At 39.0% G+C, this 19829-nt stretch overlaps 1 protein-coding gene across 1 annotated transcript in view; it reads left to right on the top strand.

The window, feature by feature from the left end:
* Nucleotides 1–206: 206 nt before the first annotated feature.
* Nucleotides 207–19829, top strand: part of cdc73 (cell division cycle 73, Paf1/RNA polymerase II complex component, homolog (S. cerevisiae)) — a 39928-nt gene continuing 20305 nt past the window's right edge. Inside the window, exons 1-8 of the mRNA XM_036596655.1 lie at nt 207–383; nt 7171–7276; nt 8350–8419; nt 8994–9056; nt 9332–9384; nt 9614–9702; nt 11378–11591; nt 16856–16954. Of these exons, the coding sequence (XP_036452548.1) occupies nt 253–383; nt 7171–7276; nt 8350–8419; nt 8994–9056; nt 9332–9384; nt 9614–9702; nt 11378–11591; nt 16856–16954 (825 nt within the window). The 5' untranslated portion in view covers nt 207–252. The remainder of the gene's footprint in view (nt 384–7170; nt 7277–8349; nt 8420–8993; nt 9057–9331; nt 9385–9613; nt 9703–11377; nt 11592–16855; nt 16955–19829) is intronic.

Raw genomic sequence — 19829 nt, 5'->3', positions numbered from 1 at the left:
TAAACACTACAAACGATTATTCTGGATCTTATTAAAACGTATCATTGATTTCAAATCTGATTTTGAAACGGTAATTTGACCTTTAGTTTCGGGTATTTTGGTCCCTCCCCGTTCAAAGAGATAGGAGTGTGGTCTTGTTGCGAAGATGGCCGCGGAGTGAACAGTCTCTTCTCTGTGATTTCTTTGGTCTGGCTGCGTTTATCCACTTCGGGTCTTCGGAGTGAAGAAGCCCGTGTGGTGTAGAGAGTGAAGATGGCGGACGTGTTGAGCGTGCTGCGACAGTACAACATCCAGAAAAAGGAGATCGTCGCCAAAGGAGACGAAGTGATTTTCGGGGAGTTTTCATGGCCTAAAAACGTCAAAACCAACTATGTAATCTGGGGGTGAGAACAGCTCAGATTTGTCTGCTTTATCCTGCGGTCGCCTGCTGTTGTTGGGTTAGCCAGCTGTAGCTAACTGGCGTTGGAAAACACAGAAACATAACCTACGGAGCTGAACTAAGCTTCTTGTTCGAATTTCCCCGTTCCACCTTAAACTGCTGCACCATTTAAGGTGGAACGGGAAAATTCGAACCCGTCCCACCTTAAATGAGGCGCCAGAATGTATCTGCTGCACCATTTAAGGTGGAACGGGAAAATTCGAACAAGCTGGCGAACAGGCAGCCAAACTTCAGCCTCGTCAGAAACACGACCTTAACCTCTGTCTAACTGGTGTTATCTGTCTCTTATTTGTTTATCCAAGGTACATAAGAGCTTATAAGTCGCTTGTGATGTGTTATACGGCTCGCAGCGAACACTTTTGGGAGGTTAAACTAAGTTAAAATTATAAGATGACGTTATAACGTCAGCCAGCTAGGTTTAGGTTAGCTAAGCGAGCTAACTGGCTGTGACAACTAGATAAAATGTCTTTAATCCTGTTTTATTTTCTATTATGTAAGTTAATTTAGGTTGTTTCTGGGATACGTTAGAGCTTAAAAACATCTTCCGAATTGTTCGGTCACTTGTGGTGAATGTTCTTGCGACGTCGAAGGGGAACTCCACCCGTTTTCCAAAAGTTCCAGCTAATTAAACGGACAGAATGTAAACAGAGTCATTCAGAGTGGTTTGGTGTGAAACGCTCTGTTCTAGAGAAACTTACCGAGTCAGAACTGTTCACAGTGGTGGTGATAGGAACCAGACGTCCACCTCTAAAAGCTCCCTCACAGAAAGTTCCTACATGAAATGGTTATGAATTCACTGCCTGATGACTGAGACACTGTTTTATGATTGTTTTGAGGGAAGGAGTTGGCCTAAAACATATTGTTTAAAGCCGTTTATGGTGGAGGGATACATGCAGGGTGCTGTGAGGCAAAATAGTCCCCAAAGAAAACTTATAATTTCAGATTTTCCACTGTTTTCCATCATCAACATTCCATATAAACTCAGAAGACTCGTGTAGGTTCACTGGTGGTTCTGGATAGTAAATAAAATGTCTATATTTGTGTTGTAGTCATGGCGACCCCTGGTTCCTATCACCACCACTGTAAAGACATCAACTAACCCCTGAATTATACCGAATTTTGAAAAGTTGGTGGAGTTCCCTTTTAAGTGCTCCGCAGCAGTGTTATTTTTTTGGATTGTGTATTTTCTGCGTTAATTGTGCTTAAAATCAGCTCTGAATGAGTTTTGTGAATGTTTTGCAGGAAGTTTGGTTAAATCCTGTTGGTGGTTTATGACACTAACTTGTTTAGCGTAGCATAATTTCTGATGACCCGACAGAAGAAGAAGGAGACGCTTTTCTAAAGGAGATGAAGTGAATGTTGGGGTTGACGTTAGTTGTGAAGCTGTGTTGTGAGGAGGTGAGAAGTTTTACGGCGTGTTGAGGAGAAAGCGCTCGACTCGGCCTCCGTCCTCCTTCAGTAGCTCCAGCGATAGTGAGCTAATATTAACATTTAACCTCTTATTGACCAGGGTATATTTTGGTTTGTCCATCTGAATTTACATGCCCAAATCGTAAGACAGATTATTCAGTAACTGCATGAAATAAATGTAAATTATTTTATTTTATTTAATTTTTGTAGAAGCTCCCCTCAAATTAACAGAACATGTGTTTTATGATCACACATATTGCTATATACTTACAATTTACTGCTGAAAGCCAAAAATCTGAGACGCTCTTTGTATTATTTTATAAAAATAATGTTTACAGAGCAGATCACTGAAGAGACGCCATCTGTTTATGGTTTATAGCTCAGATTTGTGGAAAAATGGGTCGACTTTCAGTAGAAAAAAATTTAGTTCAGCTTCTTTTATTATAAGGATTTAAAATTACATCACCATCTATTTGACTGGAAAGAAGACAGTTTCAGCTCTCATACGACCCCCACCTTTAGAATGAGGCTTATGAAATATGAAAGTTATGAAGAATATGACGAGGTGTGTTTTGGAACCACCGGTGGCCTCAAGGAGTTGAAGAGGTTAACTGGCTTCAAAATGCCCAGGACGATGCCAGTGTTGACGTGTAGCTGTTGTTTGTTGTTTTCGAGATGTATAAATAGTTAAAAACCGCATTTGTTGAAGAATTTAAATAAGTCGTAAGCTTACCCCCTTAAAAAGGTATTTCAGGTTCTTTAGTAAAGATAGTGGTTCTGTTTAGAACCGTGAACACACAAAGAACTATTTGAATGCTTAAGTGGTTCTTTGCGTGGTGAAATCGTTCATCAGATTGATGGAGAATGTATCTGTAGCACCAAAAAGGGTTCTTCTATCGTTACAAGCTTGACATCGAAACAGTAGAAGAACCCGTTTGGGTACTACATAGAACCCTTTTCAAATAGGTTCTATATTCAGCACATTCTGAAGAGCTCTTTCACAAAAGGAAGGTTCTTCTTTCGCAAGGAACCTTTTAAATCATGCAGGCGATTCTTTGAGTGTTCGTGGTTCTTGATAGAACCATTTTCTTTGCTGAAGAGTGTACGTCAAGCTTGTAACAATAGAAGAACCCTTGTTGGTGCTATATAGAACCAGTACAACCAATATTTGCTTCTTAGAACCACATTTAAAATTCTGTTGGTTCTATGTAGCACCGAAAAGGATTACAAGCTTGACTTCTTCATAATAGCAGAACCCTTTTTGGTGCTGTGTAGATCCATATACAACACATGACAAACTATTTCACCATGCAAAAATCTCTTAAGCGTGCACGTGGTTCTTTGTGTGTTCTTGGTTCTAAGTAGAGCCATCGTCTTTACCAAAGAACATTTGAAGAACCATCATTTTTTTAACAGTGTTTATTTTTTTATCTTTCATTTTTTTAATTTATTGTAGTCAGATCTCAGTCTCTGTTCACTCTTTTTAAGAGTGTACCTTAAGCTTGTAACAGTAGAAGAACCCTTCTTGGTGCTATAGAGAACCGGTACAACCAATAGCTGCTTCTTAGAACCAGTACAACCAATAGGTGCTTCTTAAAACCAATATAATTTAAAAAATTGTAGCACCAAAAAGGAGTACAAGCTTGATTTTGTCATGATAGCAGAACCCTTTTTGGTGCTCTATAAATCCGTGTACTACACATTCTCCATCAATCTGAAGAACCATTTCACCACGCAACAAACCCTTCAGTCATTCAAAGGGTTCTGTGAGTGTTCATGGTTCTATATAGAACCATTTTCTTTACAAAAGAACCCTCAAATAACCACCTTTTTTAAGAGTGTACCTCAAGCTTGTAACAATAGAAGAACGCTTCTTGGTGCTATAGAGAACCGGTACAACCAATAGCTGCTTCTTAGAACCAGTACAACCAATAGGTGCTTCTTAGAACCAATGTAATTTTAAAAATTGTTCTGTGTAGCACAAGAAAAGTAGTACAAGTTTGAAATTGTCATGATAGTAGAACCCTTTTTGGTGCTCTATAAATCCATATACAACACATTCTCCATCAATCTGAAGAACATTTCACCATGCAAAAAACCCTTTAAGCAGATGGTTCTTTCAGTGTTCTTGGTTCTAGATAGACCCATTGTCATTTGAAGAACCATAATTTTTTAACAGTGTTGCAGAGGTGTATTCGTGTGTAATGTTGCAGCATTAAACAGTTATCAGGTATCGCAGATCACAGTGGTAGGCCACCCAAATGTTGTAGTGTTGAAAATTTGTCACAGCAGTAACTCATGCCTGGCCCACTACAGCATAATCCTGCTCCTCCTGACAACCACAAAATGTCTCCAGGTATTAGGGTGATCTTAAACACTGATCTTCTCAGATTATCCCGTGGTAGTTTGGGGCGTCTTTAATCCAGTGTTTACTCCTCTTACCTGCTCCCAGTCCAGTCAGGGCCGCCCTGGTTGTGCATCGTAAATGTTAAACATGTCCTGTAGTGTGGGGCGGAGTGTGGTGTAGTGCGGCGTGAAGCGTGATGTTGATGTCATGCCTGAAAGACCAGCAACCAATGAGAGCCGAGCTGAACTGAACTGAACTGAAGATGTTGGAGAGAGTCTGTGGGAATTTGTGCGCATTCATCCAGAAGAGCATTTGTGAGGTCAGACACTGATGTTGGACGAGAGGGCCTGGTTCACAATAGTTCATCCCAAAGGTGTGTGATGAGGTTGAGGTCAGGGCTCTGTGAGGGCCAGTCAGGTTCTTCCACACCAAACTCACCCAGTCAGGCCTTTATGGAGCTGCTTTGTGCACTGGGGCTCAGTCATGCTGGAACAGGAAAGGTTCTTCACCAAACTGTTCCCACAAAGTTGGAAGTGTACAACTGTCCTAAATGTCTTGGTGCTGAAGCATTAAGATTCCCTTCACTGGAACTAAGGGTTCTAGACCAGTCCCTGAAAAACAGCCCCATATCATCATCCCTCCTCCACCAAACTCTACAGCTGGCACAGTGCAGTCAGGCAGGTAACGTTCTCCTGGCATTCGCCAAACCCAGACTCGTCCATCAGACTGACAGATAGAGAAGCTGATTCGTCACTCCACAGAATACGTTTCCACTGCTCCAGAGTCCAGTGGCGGCGCTTCACCCCGCTCCATCCGACGCTTGGCATTGTGCTTGGTGATGTAAGTCTTGCATGCAGCTGCTCAGCCATGGAAACCCTGCCACGAAGTTCCCGGCGCTCAGTTTTTGTGCTGATGTTGATGCCAGAGGAGGTTTGGAACTCTCTCTGTAACTTAACATGGTCTGACACTTCGTGGCTGAGTTGCTGTGATTCCTAAATGCCTTCACTTTTTATTACTACCACTCACAGTAGATCGTGGACTATCTTGTAAAGGCAGACTGCATGGCTAGGTGCTTGATTTTATACACCTGTGGCAATGAGACTGAATGAAACACCTGAATTCAGTGATTAAGAGGTGTGTCCCAATACTTTTCTTCATAAAGCGTAAGTCTTCAGCCCTAAGTATATCAAATGTATATCAGTATTTAAATTGCCCACTCTTAACTTTTGTGCATTTTCTGCCACTTCAACTCTTCCATCCAGCCAGTTACAGCTGAGTCCTCCCAGCTAAGTTAAAGCTGTTCCCCTTCAAAGAGACCCTAACATTCACGCAAGCAACGGCTCACGCCCACCTGTCGCACCATCAAAAATGTCATTAAAATGGTGAGATATTGGAGAAGATATTTCTGAGAAGACTGGATTTAGGATAATCCACTCGCGTAAGGAAGAATGTCAAAGTAATATAAGTGAACGAAACAGGACTTCTCCCAAACAGTTATTCGCGAAGTTATGTAGAGAAAATGTGCCTCCTAACAACCACCTGGAAGACCTGGTAGACACCAAAACTGCCCCCATCAGATAAACAGCACTTAAAGCTTTCATCTCTGAGAGAGAGGAGAAAATCAAGCTGCTTCAGATCTGAAAACATCCACAGGTGTTTCTGTCCATCCTTCCACTGTGAGAAGACGACTCAGCGCTGTGGGTCTGAAAGGATGTGTAGCTGATCAAGAAGAACCTCACTGAGAAAAGGAGACGGACACATCAAACAAAGAAGCTGAACGATGGACTGACCACCCCAAAGTCCAGACCTCAACACCACTGAATGTGTTTGATTACTTCAGAAAATGATCAACCAGCTTCTAAGACTGAACTTTGGAGGTGTGTCTGCAGATTCTTTGAGGAACTGAAAGTGAGTCTCCTGAAAGGAATGGAAGCTGGAATAAAGGAAAAAGGTGGACCCACTGAACACTAAGGATATATTCGGTTGCTGAGGCGTCTCTAATTTCTTGTTTGATATTTTGAGCACTGTGTTGAGTCAGAGTTGACTGACTGTGTTCACACCTGGCAGGTTTGATTAGATTAAAACGAACTCTGTGGTTGTTCCTTATGTGTGGTTCGTTAGTTGAGACTCATTGAGGACTATAATTTCCTGGTTTGTTCTGGACCGAGAGCCAAATGGATGTGAATGCACCCTTAAAGATGGAGGATATTTTTGTCAAATTTGTCTTGCTTAAGCAATAGAACACGAGAGGGAGTGTGTTATCGCGAAATAACACAACCTGGAGTTGTATTGCTTTTATACAACAGTTAAATAAATAAAGTAATAAATTAATAAACTGGGCCGTGAACGCGGCGTTTAATATGTTTTAATGTTTGCAGTTCCTTCACCAAATTATAGTTCCTTAACAAGCAGCTTGTTGCTACATCAGAGTTAGAGCGCTTCTCAGCCAATGAGCTTGCATGGCCGGAACCAACTGTTGTATAATGGACGTTATTGTATACTGAGCTACTGACAGGACAGGCTCATTTAACACTAACTAGACATTATATATCTCTACTCTTTACTATGCTCTGCCACTTTGTTTATACATTCATTGTTTATACATTTCACTGGACGTGACTTGCATCACTGCATTGTCACCTGCATAATATTTATGTGATTTTACTGACTTATCCTTGTACTGCACATTATATTTTATGACTGTTTCAGAATATTTTATTTTTTATTATATATCTTTATTTCTTCTGTTTAAGCATCTGTATAATACAGATGGCGATACTTTTTCCACTGACTTTAATAAAGTGGTCTGTCTGTCTGTCTTATTTATCTATCCATCCATCCATCCAATTTCACTTCACAACTTAGTTGCTGAGACTTGAGGCAGATCTTGTCATCAGAATAAAGTGCAACCAATGTAATTTTCAGTTTGTTTCTGTTGGTGAAGTAACATTATTTATTTGTGTTTATATTACAGAACAGGAAAAGAAGGCCAGCCTAAGGAGTACTACACCCTCGACTCCATTCTCTTCCTCCTCAACAATGTGCATCTTCCTCACCCGTCCTACGTGCGCAGAGCTGCGGTAAGTGACCGTTTGCGGCTTGAGCTTAGATTGAGCTTAGACTGAGTCTCGCAGTTGTTTATTCACGTTTTGTTCAGTCTTTTAAAGGGCGATTGCATCAGAATTTCTGTATAATTCAATTATTGAGATAAAAGTAAGCCATTTTATTCACTCTCCAGAACCACCAGTGAACCTACACGTTGTGTAGGTCGTGTATTGTCGATTATGTATTGTCGTGTATTGTCGATGAAAATACTTTTTGCGGACTATTTTGGTTTACAGGTCCGCTGTGAATTGATTTGAAAAATATTATTTTAGGCCAAAAATGAAAACAGACATTGAGCAGCGTATTTGCAACCACTTTATGTAATAACTTTTTTTTAGAGGCATTAAATGCTTCAGAATGACTTTGTTTACATTGTAGTGATTAAATTAAGAATTTTTTTAAAAATATGTGGAATTCCCATCAGTCCTTTGCGATGTATTAAATACACTTGTTGATTTAACAACGTGACAAAGATTAGCCTGCATTAATTTGACCCAGATAATGTCCTTTTGTTGACTTGCGTGAACGTAGATTCATCAAAACAGCTGCAGAAACTCCTCTGACGATTGGTCGGCAGTATAAAGCTCTGTGATTGGTTGGATAGCCCACTGCGATAACGATTAACATACATTTTTCAGCCCTGGTTCTAGAATTGTTCCTTTTAATAACATTAGACTGAAAGAACGTGATTGATCCTGAAGGGAAATTGCATTACATTAATTACAGTAATTAGGCAGAAATAAATTAGGCAGAAATAAAAAATAGACCCAAGTTAAAGTATGAGAGAGTAGAAATTTAAAGTATATCTTTTTGCATATATTTGTACAGCATATAAGACAACAAGATTTGTTGTATTTACATGAGAGCAGGTGTTGTACAAGTGGTACCGAGGTAGTTACAACACAGTGAGTATAAACACAACTAGAAGTAACAGCTGTATTTACAGTTTAATGTACACAGTGAACGTCATTACAGAATAACCTTAAAGCGGAGTAACTAAATTAACATTTTTATTTATTTATTAAGCCTTAAATTTCTCACTTCGCAGACAGAGAACATACCTGTGGTCAGAAGACCTGACAGAAAGGACTTGCTGTCATATCTCAATGGAGAAAACTGTAAGTATTATTATTTTAAATAAACACTGCATTAATTTGAAGCCCTGTTTGACCAGACGAGGGTCCGGTAATGGATTATAGCAAAGTCCGGGTTAGACTTGCCGATTCGTTTGGGATAAGGTAGTTAACTTTTCAAATGTTGCCCAACAGGACTTCAGTCACTCTGCCATGCCAGAAGTACATCCGTCTATATAATTCTCATTCTCCTTCTGTTTAGTCCATCTCCAAAAATGTTGTAGAGGATAAAGGAGCCGTGCTGAGAGTTTCATTTTAGCTCTTAGTCTCGTCTCCCACTTGCCAAAAAACAGAGGTGCTGATGTTTATTGTAATGATATATTATTACATTACTGTGAGGTTGATTTCAACAGGACTGCTGTTACTGAAGCAGCTCTAAATTTGGCGAACTATAGATGGAAATTCACTCCTGAATTATTAGTTAGCAGACATTACAGATTTGTACTGGATTAAAATCACAGAATTCATCGATAATCACTCACATTACAGCACCTCCCCCGCTCCAGTAGGGCTTATGTCTGTGAGTTAATTGTATGTAATGTTTTGTTTTTTCTTACAGCGTCATCAACAAGCATTGACAGAAGTGCGCCCATTGAGATTGGTCTTCAGAGGCCGACACAAGGTATGTGTTGATTATAAGTCATTAAGAATGTTTTTACACAGGCATGCTGGTGAACCTCTGCTACCTCTGAAATGATAGTTGCACTGTTCATTTTAAATTATAGCATTTTTTTTGCACACAGTCCTCATTTTAGGACACAAAACATGAACAGTTATTATATTATATGCAGTGAAATAATCATTAAAAAGTAAGATAACTGTGTAACTGTCGTAAAGGACAAAGTAAGAATATGAAACTGACATTATTGAGATTTCCTTTATTTTGTCTTTGAACAGTCAAAAGGGCTGCTGATGAAGTCTCTTCAGAAGCGAAAAAGCCACGGGTTGAGGTAAATGGAAAGGGCCTCTAGACGGCTTTTCCTCTTCTTGTCCAGTGTGCATGATTGTTGCCGTATGGATTTAAAAATACTTCTATCAATTAAATTCTCTGTACTGCACTCTATTTCCAACACAGTCACTTGTGTGTGTATGACTGATGCATTTGACAGAATTCAGCCCTTTTTCATTCTGTATTTTAAAATGTGAACCCAAATTAAGAATTTAAATTGTGTGTGTTAGGATGAAGAACGAGTGCGTCTGGATAAGGAGCGTCTGGCTGCCCGTCTGGAAGGCCATAAGGAAGGCATCGTGCAGACGGACCAGATCCGGTATGATTAGACTGATTGATGATAGTATGCTGACCAAATAAAGATGCTATTACTGACTGTTGTTAAATGAAAGAATAAAAACAAGCTGATACAGTATGATGTGGCAGTATTTTGTTTTTTGAAACATTATTGTTACACCAGAGTATTGATATTAATAATGAAGCGATTAAATGTGTTTAACTAGAGATGTAGTGAAATTTTGGGCACAAAGTTTTCAGCCGCAAATGGTTAAAAATAGAAAATGGCTTAAAATATTAAAATCTAGTGCCAAAATGTAATATTAAAGGAAATAAAAATGAGAAATAGTGTTTAAAAATGCTCTTTGTTCCCTTCACTCCCCTGAGCATGTAAACAGTCTGAGCATCAGCAGATAAACAATGAAACTATCAGCTGTGTGGGACTGTTTCGTAGTTTCTATGAGGAATTTTATAATAAAAAAAGGTAAAATACAACACAAATGTTGAATATGGACAATCTAAGTATCAAGAGCAGATAAAACACCACTTCACTGCAGGTTTGACTGCACCTGAAAACAGAATACAGCAAAACAGGAGCTGAAAGGAGAGTCTCTGTGAACACATCAACACAACCAAAGTGCAAAATATAACTAAAAAATGATAGAATTCTTTGCCTTGGATGACCAACTTCTCAAAGACTGAGAAAAGCTGGTAATAAATGAAAATAGTTTACATCAAATCATCTTATTAAAATTATTACAGTTTTTAGATACTTTAATCTACAGACTGTAATAATTCTAGCAAGTTTATTTGATCTCAGCTGTTTTCATTTACTCAGCTTTTTCAGTTTTTCAGTTTTAAGCCAACTTGTGTCCAGAATTTCGGTTTTAGCGAATGATTTTTGCTTTAAATGCATCTCTGTTTTTAATGTGTTTGACTGATTGATTACCAAGATACATTTCTGTCTTAATCCACAAGATGATGCCATTTTTTTTTGTAGTGCAGTAAAATGCTTGCGTTGCACACAGAGGAACAGGGTGCGGTCAACTCAGACAGTCAGGAACCAGAGAATTCACTGTAATATACCAGTATTATTATACACTGGGCAAGACCCTTAATGTTACCTTATATCTCTGAATAAAATAGGTTTTTACAAATATGCAATGAAAAATCCTCTCTCAAATGTTGATTTTACAGTGACAGCGTAAACTTCATTGGATAACAGTTAAGTTTTCTTCAGTCAAAGGTAATAAATTGTTGCTGTCCAAAGGGAAAAAAAAAGTATCTCCAAAATGGTAACTTTACAGTAGAGAGCAAAAACAGTCTTTATTTTTAATGTAAGTCAATGAGAAGATATTTTATTCCAAGTAACTTTAGGATGTTGCTATTGGTCCATTCATCATGAAATTTTCTCACGATGTAAAAGACGGCCACTGTGTTCAAATAATGCTGAAAACTAATAATCGACAAAAATGGAGATGTTTTTCTTTGGAAAACGACGATATATTGCAGTCATTTTTCAAAGATTGTGTTTCTTCCAAACCTGTGTCCTGTTTTGTATATTTAGTACATATACAGTCCGTTTGTTGGGGCCAGCCTAACTGTCTCTAGTCTTTACTGAGGCTGTCATTAATGACCGGTTTGACATATTTGCTATTATCCGTTATTGATGTTTCAGTTGCTTTCTAATTTCTCACAATCTCTCTTATCGTCCCCAGGTCGCTCTCAGAGGCCATGTCTGTGGAGAAGATCGCTGCCATCAAAGCCAAAATTATGGCCAAAAAGCGTTCCACCATCAAGACAGACCTGGATGATGACATCACCCTGAAGCAGAGGAGCTTTGTGGACGCCGAAGTGGACGTGACGAGAGATATCGTCAGCAGAGAGCGGGTGTGGAGGACGAGGACCACTATTCTACAGAGCAGCGGGAAGGTGAGAGAAACACGACACGATTCGGACAGTTTTACACATGGAGGTGAGGTAATGTGAGAGGGTTCTTGGGTTCTTGTCTCATAAGGTCTTTTAAAAGGCTTTAAAGGTGATAAAACTGAAAATGTTATATTTTTTTAAAAAGATGATGAAGGGCTAAGAGGCAGCAGAACGATAGGATTGATGATAGTTTTCATTCCTATTATGGCTGATCCTGTATCAGTGAGTAGAGAGCTGCTGCTCAGTGTACGTGCTGAAAAGAGTAAACACGAAATGCAGGAAATTCGTTAAATGCGTGGCACAAGTTACTCTGCAATTCCAGTATCTGTCCTCTGGGTGGCAGCACTGTATTGAATCAGTACAAACCAAGTTCTCTCATTTTAGGTCCTTCCTTCAAATGTTCACCATTTTCTACCCCCAAGTATTGCTAGAAATGTGGCGGTCTGCACTTCGCAACAAGTAAAAACAAGAAGAAAGGAGTTTCCAAATTCTTTTAAAGGCCACTTTGTTCTGCTTTTGTTCACTGACTCATTTCTGCTTCACTTACATTCATTTTCACTGACATAAGAAAAGCAGATCATTGACTAGGACTCTCACAGCTTACCATGGTTTTTAGATGGGAAAAAAATTCTAAATTACAGTAAACCAGGCTGTAATGGTATAAACAGTGCTAGAGTAACTTACCCACTCTTTTATAGTTCTGTAAGTTCTATGTATAAACCAGGAAAAGGATCTTCAGAGTCCTAGATAATTATTTAACATGATGGTAAATTCCAAGACAGTTTAACTCATGATATAATAAAAATGCCAAATAAGTTCTAGATATTAAGTAAGTGTGGGGTACAACCCACAAAGTGCTGTGTAATTATTTTGGGCACATTACCAAGTGTAACTAAATTATTATTAATAAGTCTTCCAGTCGAACTAAATTATACGGGTATGACTAACAGGTTGTAGCTATTAAACTGACAAAGGATAGTAAAATACCTCATAATTATTTAGAATAACTAGGTAGGAAATAAAAATATACAGTAAATGTCGCTGTAACGTCACGCGTTTAAGCTGGAAAGTCAATCAGAAGCTCCTCCAAATACCTCCTCCAGTAAGTTATATGGCGTGTAATGACACCCAAATGACAATGAGTGTGTTTACATGCACTTAATAGTCAGATAACTGCAGAAAATCAGATTTTGTCAGTAATCCAATCAACACGTTTACATGCACTTGAGTACTCAGATAATGGGGAAACTCCAGGTCTACATGAGTCAGACAGTAATCGGATTTCTGCTTCACAACCAGCCAATAAACTCACAGAAGAAGACGAGACTTAAGCGTAAAGTAAAACTCAAACTTCATGCTGCGGCTTTTTTTTTTAAATGAACTGAAAATGTGAACAAACATCATCTAGAAGATGAAGAATATTCAAATCCTTTATTTCACGTTTGGTTTCATTACCGCTCCAACAGTGTTTTGCTGCGTCTCGTGACATCCACCGTCTGATCTCGCGCCGACGGAGAAATACGATAGAAATCAGAGTAAGAGTTTACATGCACTGAGAAATCTGATTTCTGAGCTGAAATCCAGCCTCCTTATTGGATTGCTATATCAGAGTATGGTGTTTACATGACCATTTGAATAATCGGATAACTGCAGAAATCCGATTATGATCGGATTATTGAGTGCATGTGAACGCCCTCATTGATTCAGCCACATTTTTGCCTGAAACTGCATGCCCAGAGTCAAAGGAGTGCTGTTCCCACATACTTGGGGGCTACAAGTGATCTCAGTCTCATCAATTTTTTTTTCCCAGCTGTCAGATATGAATTACTGACACAGAGTGACTCATAGATCTCTGATCTGATCTCTGACTGGTGCCATGTTATCAGACCACATGTTTTGGGTTGTGGTGTCTCCGTGAGAAGCAGCGAGGCTTTGAAGGTGAGGACAGATTTGCTAGCGTTGGCTCATTCAGTGCTTACGTTACAAATGAGACGATCATCACTGCTGTGGATAACGGGTCATGAACTGGATTCCAGGAATCGAATCCTGAGATTTCAAGCTTTCTAACGATGTGTTGTATCGCCGCATTGCTGGACATTTTGATGCGTAAAAGCAGTGTTTAAAAAACAGTGTGAACAAGTGAACACTGCAGCGGAAGTGTGGCTGTACTGGTTCACTGATCTAGAAAAAGTTAAGTAAATACTAAATATGCAATAGAACTGCATCAACAGTCACTGCTTTCCTTTATAGGCCAGATTCAGTTTATTCATAGATAATAAACACTTACATAAGACTTTTTGTACTTTATTCGTCATATTGCTACCTGGTTTGTACTACATACCTGTCCAGTTAATATCTAGAACCTGTTGACCATTTCAGTGTAATGTAGTCAGTCCACCTTGAAACTTACTGTTCTGTTAACAAATACGTTTTACGTTAAACGTAAAAATAATCATCTTGTGCTTTAGTTCGTTTCTCACGCTGACCTGGTTAATACTTAAAATTTAAGGGACTGTTAAAACAAAATATTATCACTATTTCAATGTAAGAATACTTTTAACCCAAAGGCTGCTCAGATTGCATAACTTTTAATGGTATTAGATTCAAGTCCTGCATTTGTCATAGCTGGCCTTTCTCGAAGATTTTGAAGCAGAGGAGCTCATTGAACTGACAGTCTATGGATGGATTACAGCCCAGAGTTACATACTTCTTCACAAAAGAACTGGTTTTGTCCCAGAGGAGTTCTTAGAAATTCTTGAAATTGGGTGATAATGCAAGAATGTAATATCATGATACTTTTTTTTAACAGTATGGAACAAAGAAAGTGGTGGAACATTTAAAAAATGCCATCAAAAACTACGAATCCGAGTATTTGAAATTTTATGTACTGTTCTAAGTCCCATTAAACGGGACTAATAATGCTATCTTTGTAATTAAACAAGCAGTTAATCTGTTTTTTTAAATACTGACGATTAGGACTGGGCGATAAAACGATAATGATAATTATTGTGATATAACTTTCCTTGATAGAACTATAAGAACTGTTCCGTAAATTTTCAATATAATACACCACTCTCACACTTCTGGGTTCTAGTGACAGCCCTGGTGGCATTTTCTACTGCAAGGAAAGCGACACTACTCTGCTGTCGCCAGGAGAGGGCGCACTTCAGAGTTTTTTTTACACGATATGAGAGGGAGGGGGCCATGAGTAACCAAATAAACTTTGAGTCGCCAAATATACTTTAGCAGCGTCTGAAACGTGGAGTTACGTATTCCCTGTTTGAGTGGAGCAACCAGCAATCTGTTCTGCTGTGACCAAGTCTGAGTGATGAGATCAGTGGCGTAACTGTACTGTCCTACAGTGAACTCACCTCTTTCTGTACATCCTAACAAGCTTTAGCAGAGTTAAATCACGTCTGCTCCTCACGACTTACAGCACTGTTACAGCGCTCAGTCATATTTTAGTATTAGTGGATTCCCAGGCAATAAAAGTGAAAGAAAGAAGTGGGTTCATGTGAGTTACAGCCCTGATTTAAACAAAGGAAACCGAGGACACTGTGAGGCATTGGTATGTCCATGTCTGTGTTGGCTGACCAGTCCAACCTATCATCTAGTTGCAGTCCGAGATACCTGTAGGTCATAACCCTCTCCACTTCAACCCCCTCAATAGAGATTGTGTGAGATTGGCTGTGAGAGTGGCCTAGCCCTGCACAAGTCCACCACCATCTCCTTGGTCTTGGAAGTGTTCAGTAGCAGGTTGTTCTTACGGCACCATGTCCCAAAGTCCTTCACCAGGGTCTTGTACTCCTCCTCCTGCCCTCCCGTTACACAAGCCGCAATGGCAGTGTCATCCGAAAACTTCTGCATGTGGCACGTCTCAGAGTTGTACTGAAGGTCTGAGGTGTACAGTGTGAAGAGAAAGGGGGAAGTACAGTCTCTTGTGGTGCTCCTGTGCTGCTGACTACAGTCTCAGGCTTCAAACTTGAAAGAAATAATGATTTGACATTTATCGTGATATGTATCAATATTGAACAATGTGAATTTTGTTTATCGTGAGAACATTTTTGGCCATATTGCCCAGCTCTACTGACGATATCCACAATATGCTCAGAAAAGAATATTGTGACACATTGGGACGTATTTATCCTGACAGCAAAAAATATTGTCTCATTGCCCAAGCTTACTTAAAATAATGAAAAATATAAGGTCATAAAATGTCTGAAAATGTCTTATTTTTGTGATATTAAAAGTAGTAAATCTAGAAACGTCCAAACACATTGTAATGAGTCGGGTAAAATGAGCCAGTCCTGTTTCATTTTTGCAAATGGGCATTATCTACAACCTGCTGCATTTCCAGGATGTTTTCAGAAGATAACAAAGTAGTTTATATGTCTACAGTTTAAAGCTGCTTTAAGATGGAAAAAATAAAAATGGTAATATCTGCAGTGCCCGTGTTTCTGCTGTGCTTAAACTAGCTGCCTTTTGTCTGAACACCAGCACGTAAAATGTGAGCTTGTGGCTTTTCTAACTAGTCTGTTTTCTGCTGCTTGTCGCGAGCGGCATGCCACCAAAACCATGTAGGAAATACACTCCCACTCCCTGTGAGTGACAACTGATTGAAAACGAAACTATCATGAAAATGTTCTGTGTTACCAGCTGCATCGCTTCTGGTTTTAAATCATCATTTGCAGCAACCATGCGTTCAAAACCCGCCACACCTTCAAACTGAATCCCTGCACTCTCAAACAGAGGTACTAAGCTGTCACTGGGGCAGTTCCAATCTGGTCACTGGGGTGGGACCCTCAAGGGCTCATCTCGGTACCTTTAGTCAGGGAACATAACTGAACCATAATCCACTGAAATGATATGTTCTAAGCTGTACTGACTCCACACACCCCGTCTCGTCTCCAGGCTTTTATTTTACTGTTCTGTTTAAAACATTCGGTTATGAAAAGGTACAAATACGAACTTTTCACCTGGAAAAACTTATTTAAGGTTCACAATCAGACCTTAAAACCACTGTTGTAGCCTCGAGGAAACATTTACACTGTTTGTACCTTGATGAACGAAAAATTTACCTTTTATTACTAACAGTGTAAGTAAACGTTATGTATTAAATAATTATTAATACATGGCGTTTGGGAATGTGTGTTCTGTTGTATGGTGGAAATTGTATTATTTTTGCAAAATTAAGGTCCTAAAAAGCATTTAGACTTATGTTGAAAGTTGTGCAGCAGTCCTTAAAGTATTATGTTTTGATCTTGCAGAACTTCTCCAAAAGCATCTTTGCCATCCTGCAGTCAGTAAAGGCCAGAGAAGAGGGCCGTGCTCCAGAACAGAGACCAGCACAGAATCCAACTCAGACGGTGAGAGTGTACACACTGCACAGCAACCACACCACCCTCAGTACTCATGGATTTATCTCACTCTGCTCACTTAAAATAATAAAGGTTCCTAGATGGTTATTGGCTTATAGTTCCTCCCCCCTAAAAATAAAGGTGGCCCTAGATTTCGATGCGCAGTTCCTAAATTATTTAATGAAGCTTTTACATTTTACATGGAGATTCTTGAAACTTTAAAAGGGTTTATTGCACTCTTACAGCTCATTGAAAAAATGTTTGAAGAGCCATCAATTAAGGATCTTTCTAGAGTACCGAAAGTGGTTCTATCTATGGCAGTGGTCACCAGCCGTCCTCCTGGAGATCTGCTTATCTTCTGCTGAGTTTGGTTCCAGCAATGGCTAAAGGATTAAAGGGTTTTGTATCAAAATTGCAATTTTTAAATGGCAAGAGCCGGAATTTTTTAAGACCATAGCGTACATTATCACTAACGTGGTCTTTGTGTTTTAAGAGAGAAAATTTAACTTTATAACTCAGCTTATTAGCTGCCTGTTGATGAGTTAGACCAATCAGAGGCAACCAGACCTTCATGTGATTTGATATCACAACTACAGCTTACTGGAAGTCTAGCGCACTACATTCAGCGGTCAAGGCTCAAGCCAGAAAAGGTGGACATTCTGGTCTTCTTGGCCAAAAAAACAGGCCTGAACCTTAATTTATAGAAAATAATCACAATTCAATCATAGTCATGATGTTATTCAGACAAATCCCCAAATCGTTCAGCCCTAGTTCCAACCTGAATCCAATCTAACATGCTGCCCTCCTAGTTACCTAACACTAAAACATCTGATTCAGCCAATGACTTCTGAAGAAGTTAATCAGCTGGTGGAGGTGTAGATTGCGATTTGTGCCGTTCCCCAAATAATTCTTATTGTCACCTGCATTTATAAGACTATAGGTAAAATTTTTAATTGGTTTAGAGTCTTTCATAAAGCAAGGTTTGCAAATGTTCTTCGCACTCACACATCACATTTACAGGAATAGTTCTGTAAGGAACCTTCCATCGAAAATAGGGCTGAGCAATTTGAGGAAAATATTGTGCTTATTCCGTCGGTTAATCTCAAAGCCATTTTTTTATTTTTCAAGAACACCAGCACATCCATTTGTGCTTGAGGCTTGATTGCTGATTGTAAAGTAGCAGACTGGCAGCTCACGAACTCTGTTATTAGGTTCAAAGTTCAGCATTCAGGAGTGTAGGATACAATTAAAATTGCCATTTGATAATTGGACTCTTTCAAATTGAGATTTAGATTCAAAAACAGTCATTCAGCTCTAAGGAAAGGTTCTTTAGAGATCCAAAAATAGTAGTTTCTTCAGCATCGCTATGAAGTTCCCTTTTTGACACTTTTTTTGACATAAAACTTTCCAAAGCTTACGCTGTAAAAGAAGTTAAAAGGAAGAAGGCATACCCCTCCGGCCTGTTGTGATTTTGGATGGACTAATATGGAACGCTATCAATTTCTCAGAATATTAGCGCCATTTGTCAAGTAAATGAAGCTTGAAATGAGCTCCACCATTGTGAGAGAAAGTTGGACAGCCTGAGGTTTTAGCTGTTGAGCGTGCTGCTGAGTTCTTATGTTCAATTGATTTGAGTAAAATAGAGAATGGTGTGGTTTAAAGCGTAATGCACAAAGGCCAGAAAGCATTTACCTGGACACAGCAAAGGTGGACCAGCCAAGGGCTGCACGATAAATCATATTTTTATCACAATATGATTTTTATGAGGGCTGTCATGGCCAAATAGATCAAATTGCCAAACCTGCATGGCGTCAGAGTGACAGAATTGGGTGGGTGAGAACAACATTGTACAAAAGCTAATGTATCCTGAACTTCTAGTCTGTTTATATAATTTAAATGTGGCAATCAGTGTTTGGTGTAAAATCTATAAAGCAGTAACGGCTACAGTCACAACAAACCTGCATCACCATATCAAGCTTTATAAGGATTTAAACAAATTTATTCAGTTCATAAGAAAGCTGTTCAGGGAATGCGAACTGTTTTTCTTGTAGTGCACAAAAATGTGCATAGTTTTGATGTAAGTCAGTATTAGTATTCCTTCGTATTCATTGTGCACATTAGCAAGTAGGGCTGTGCGATATTCAAATAAAATACGCTGTTCCATAAAGCTGTCTATCACAGTGACTGTATAAGAAGCGACAAATTGTAATTAAAACAGTCCACCTCTGATTGGATGTGATGCACCTAGTCATTTTTTTTGATGTGTAAACTTTAAAATCTAACACTTCTCCTTTAAGCAAATAGCAAAATATTGAATTACAAAAACATCGTTCAACATTATTTTGGTGAAAGGTAGAAAGAAAAGAAATACTACTACTTATGTTAGAGTTGCAAGAACATTTTTTTTTTTGAGGCTGAGAACAGTCAGCATTACCTCAACAGCTTTTTAATAAAGGCCACAAAAACTATGCTTATTTTTTCATATGCACACAAAAATGAACAAATAATGTAATTATTATTCAGTTATTATTAGTTTGTTGTGACAGTAGCTATTACTGGCTCGCACATCAAAAGCATGAAACTGATTGAGAGATCAATCCTAATGTTTGATGTGTTTTACTGCCTTGTAATTCAGGATGAAGGAGAGTTTGAACTGCATGTGTGCGTTTTGTAATTGGCTGTTTAGCCAAATGGTTAAGTTACTCGTCCTCTATATGGGAAACCAGCACAGCAAAGCGCATGACAGTTTGTGCCGGCAATGATATGGCGTCTCTCTGGGGCTGCGTGAATAAGCTCATCTGTTTTGTCATTGCAGCTTTTAATGCTGTGTTTATCATAGAAACTCGTATCGTGATCAAAATGCGATTTATTGTGCGGCCCTAAT

Source organism: Colossoma macropomum, unplaced genomic scaffold (assembly GCF_904425465.1).
Source record: "Colossoma macropomum unplaced genomic scaffold, Colossoma_macropomum, whole genome shotgun sequence".
Taxonomy (NCBI): domain Eukaryota; kingdom Metazoa; phylum Chordata; class Actinopteri; order Characiformes; family Serrasalmidae; genus Colossoma; species Colossoma macropomum.
The sequence above is the reverse complement of the archived record's forward strand: the minus strand, read 5'-3'. Positions and strand labels throughout refer to the sequence as shown.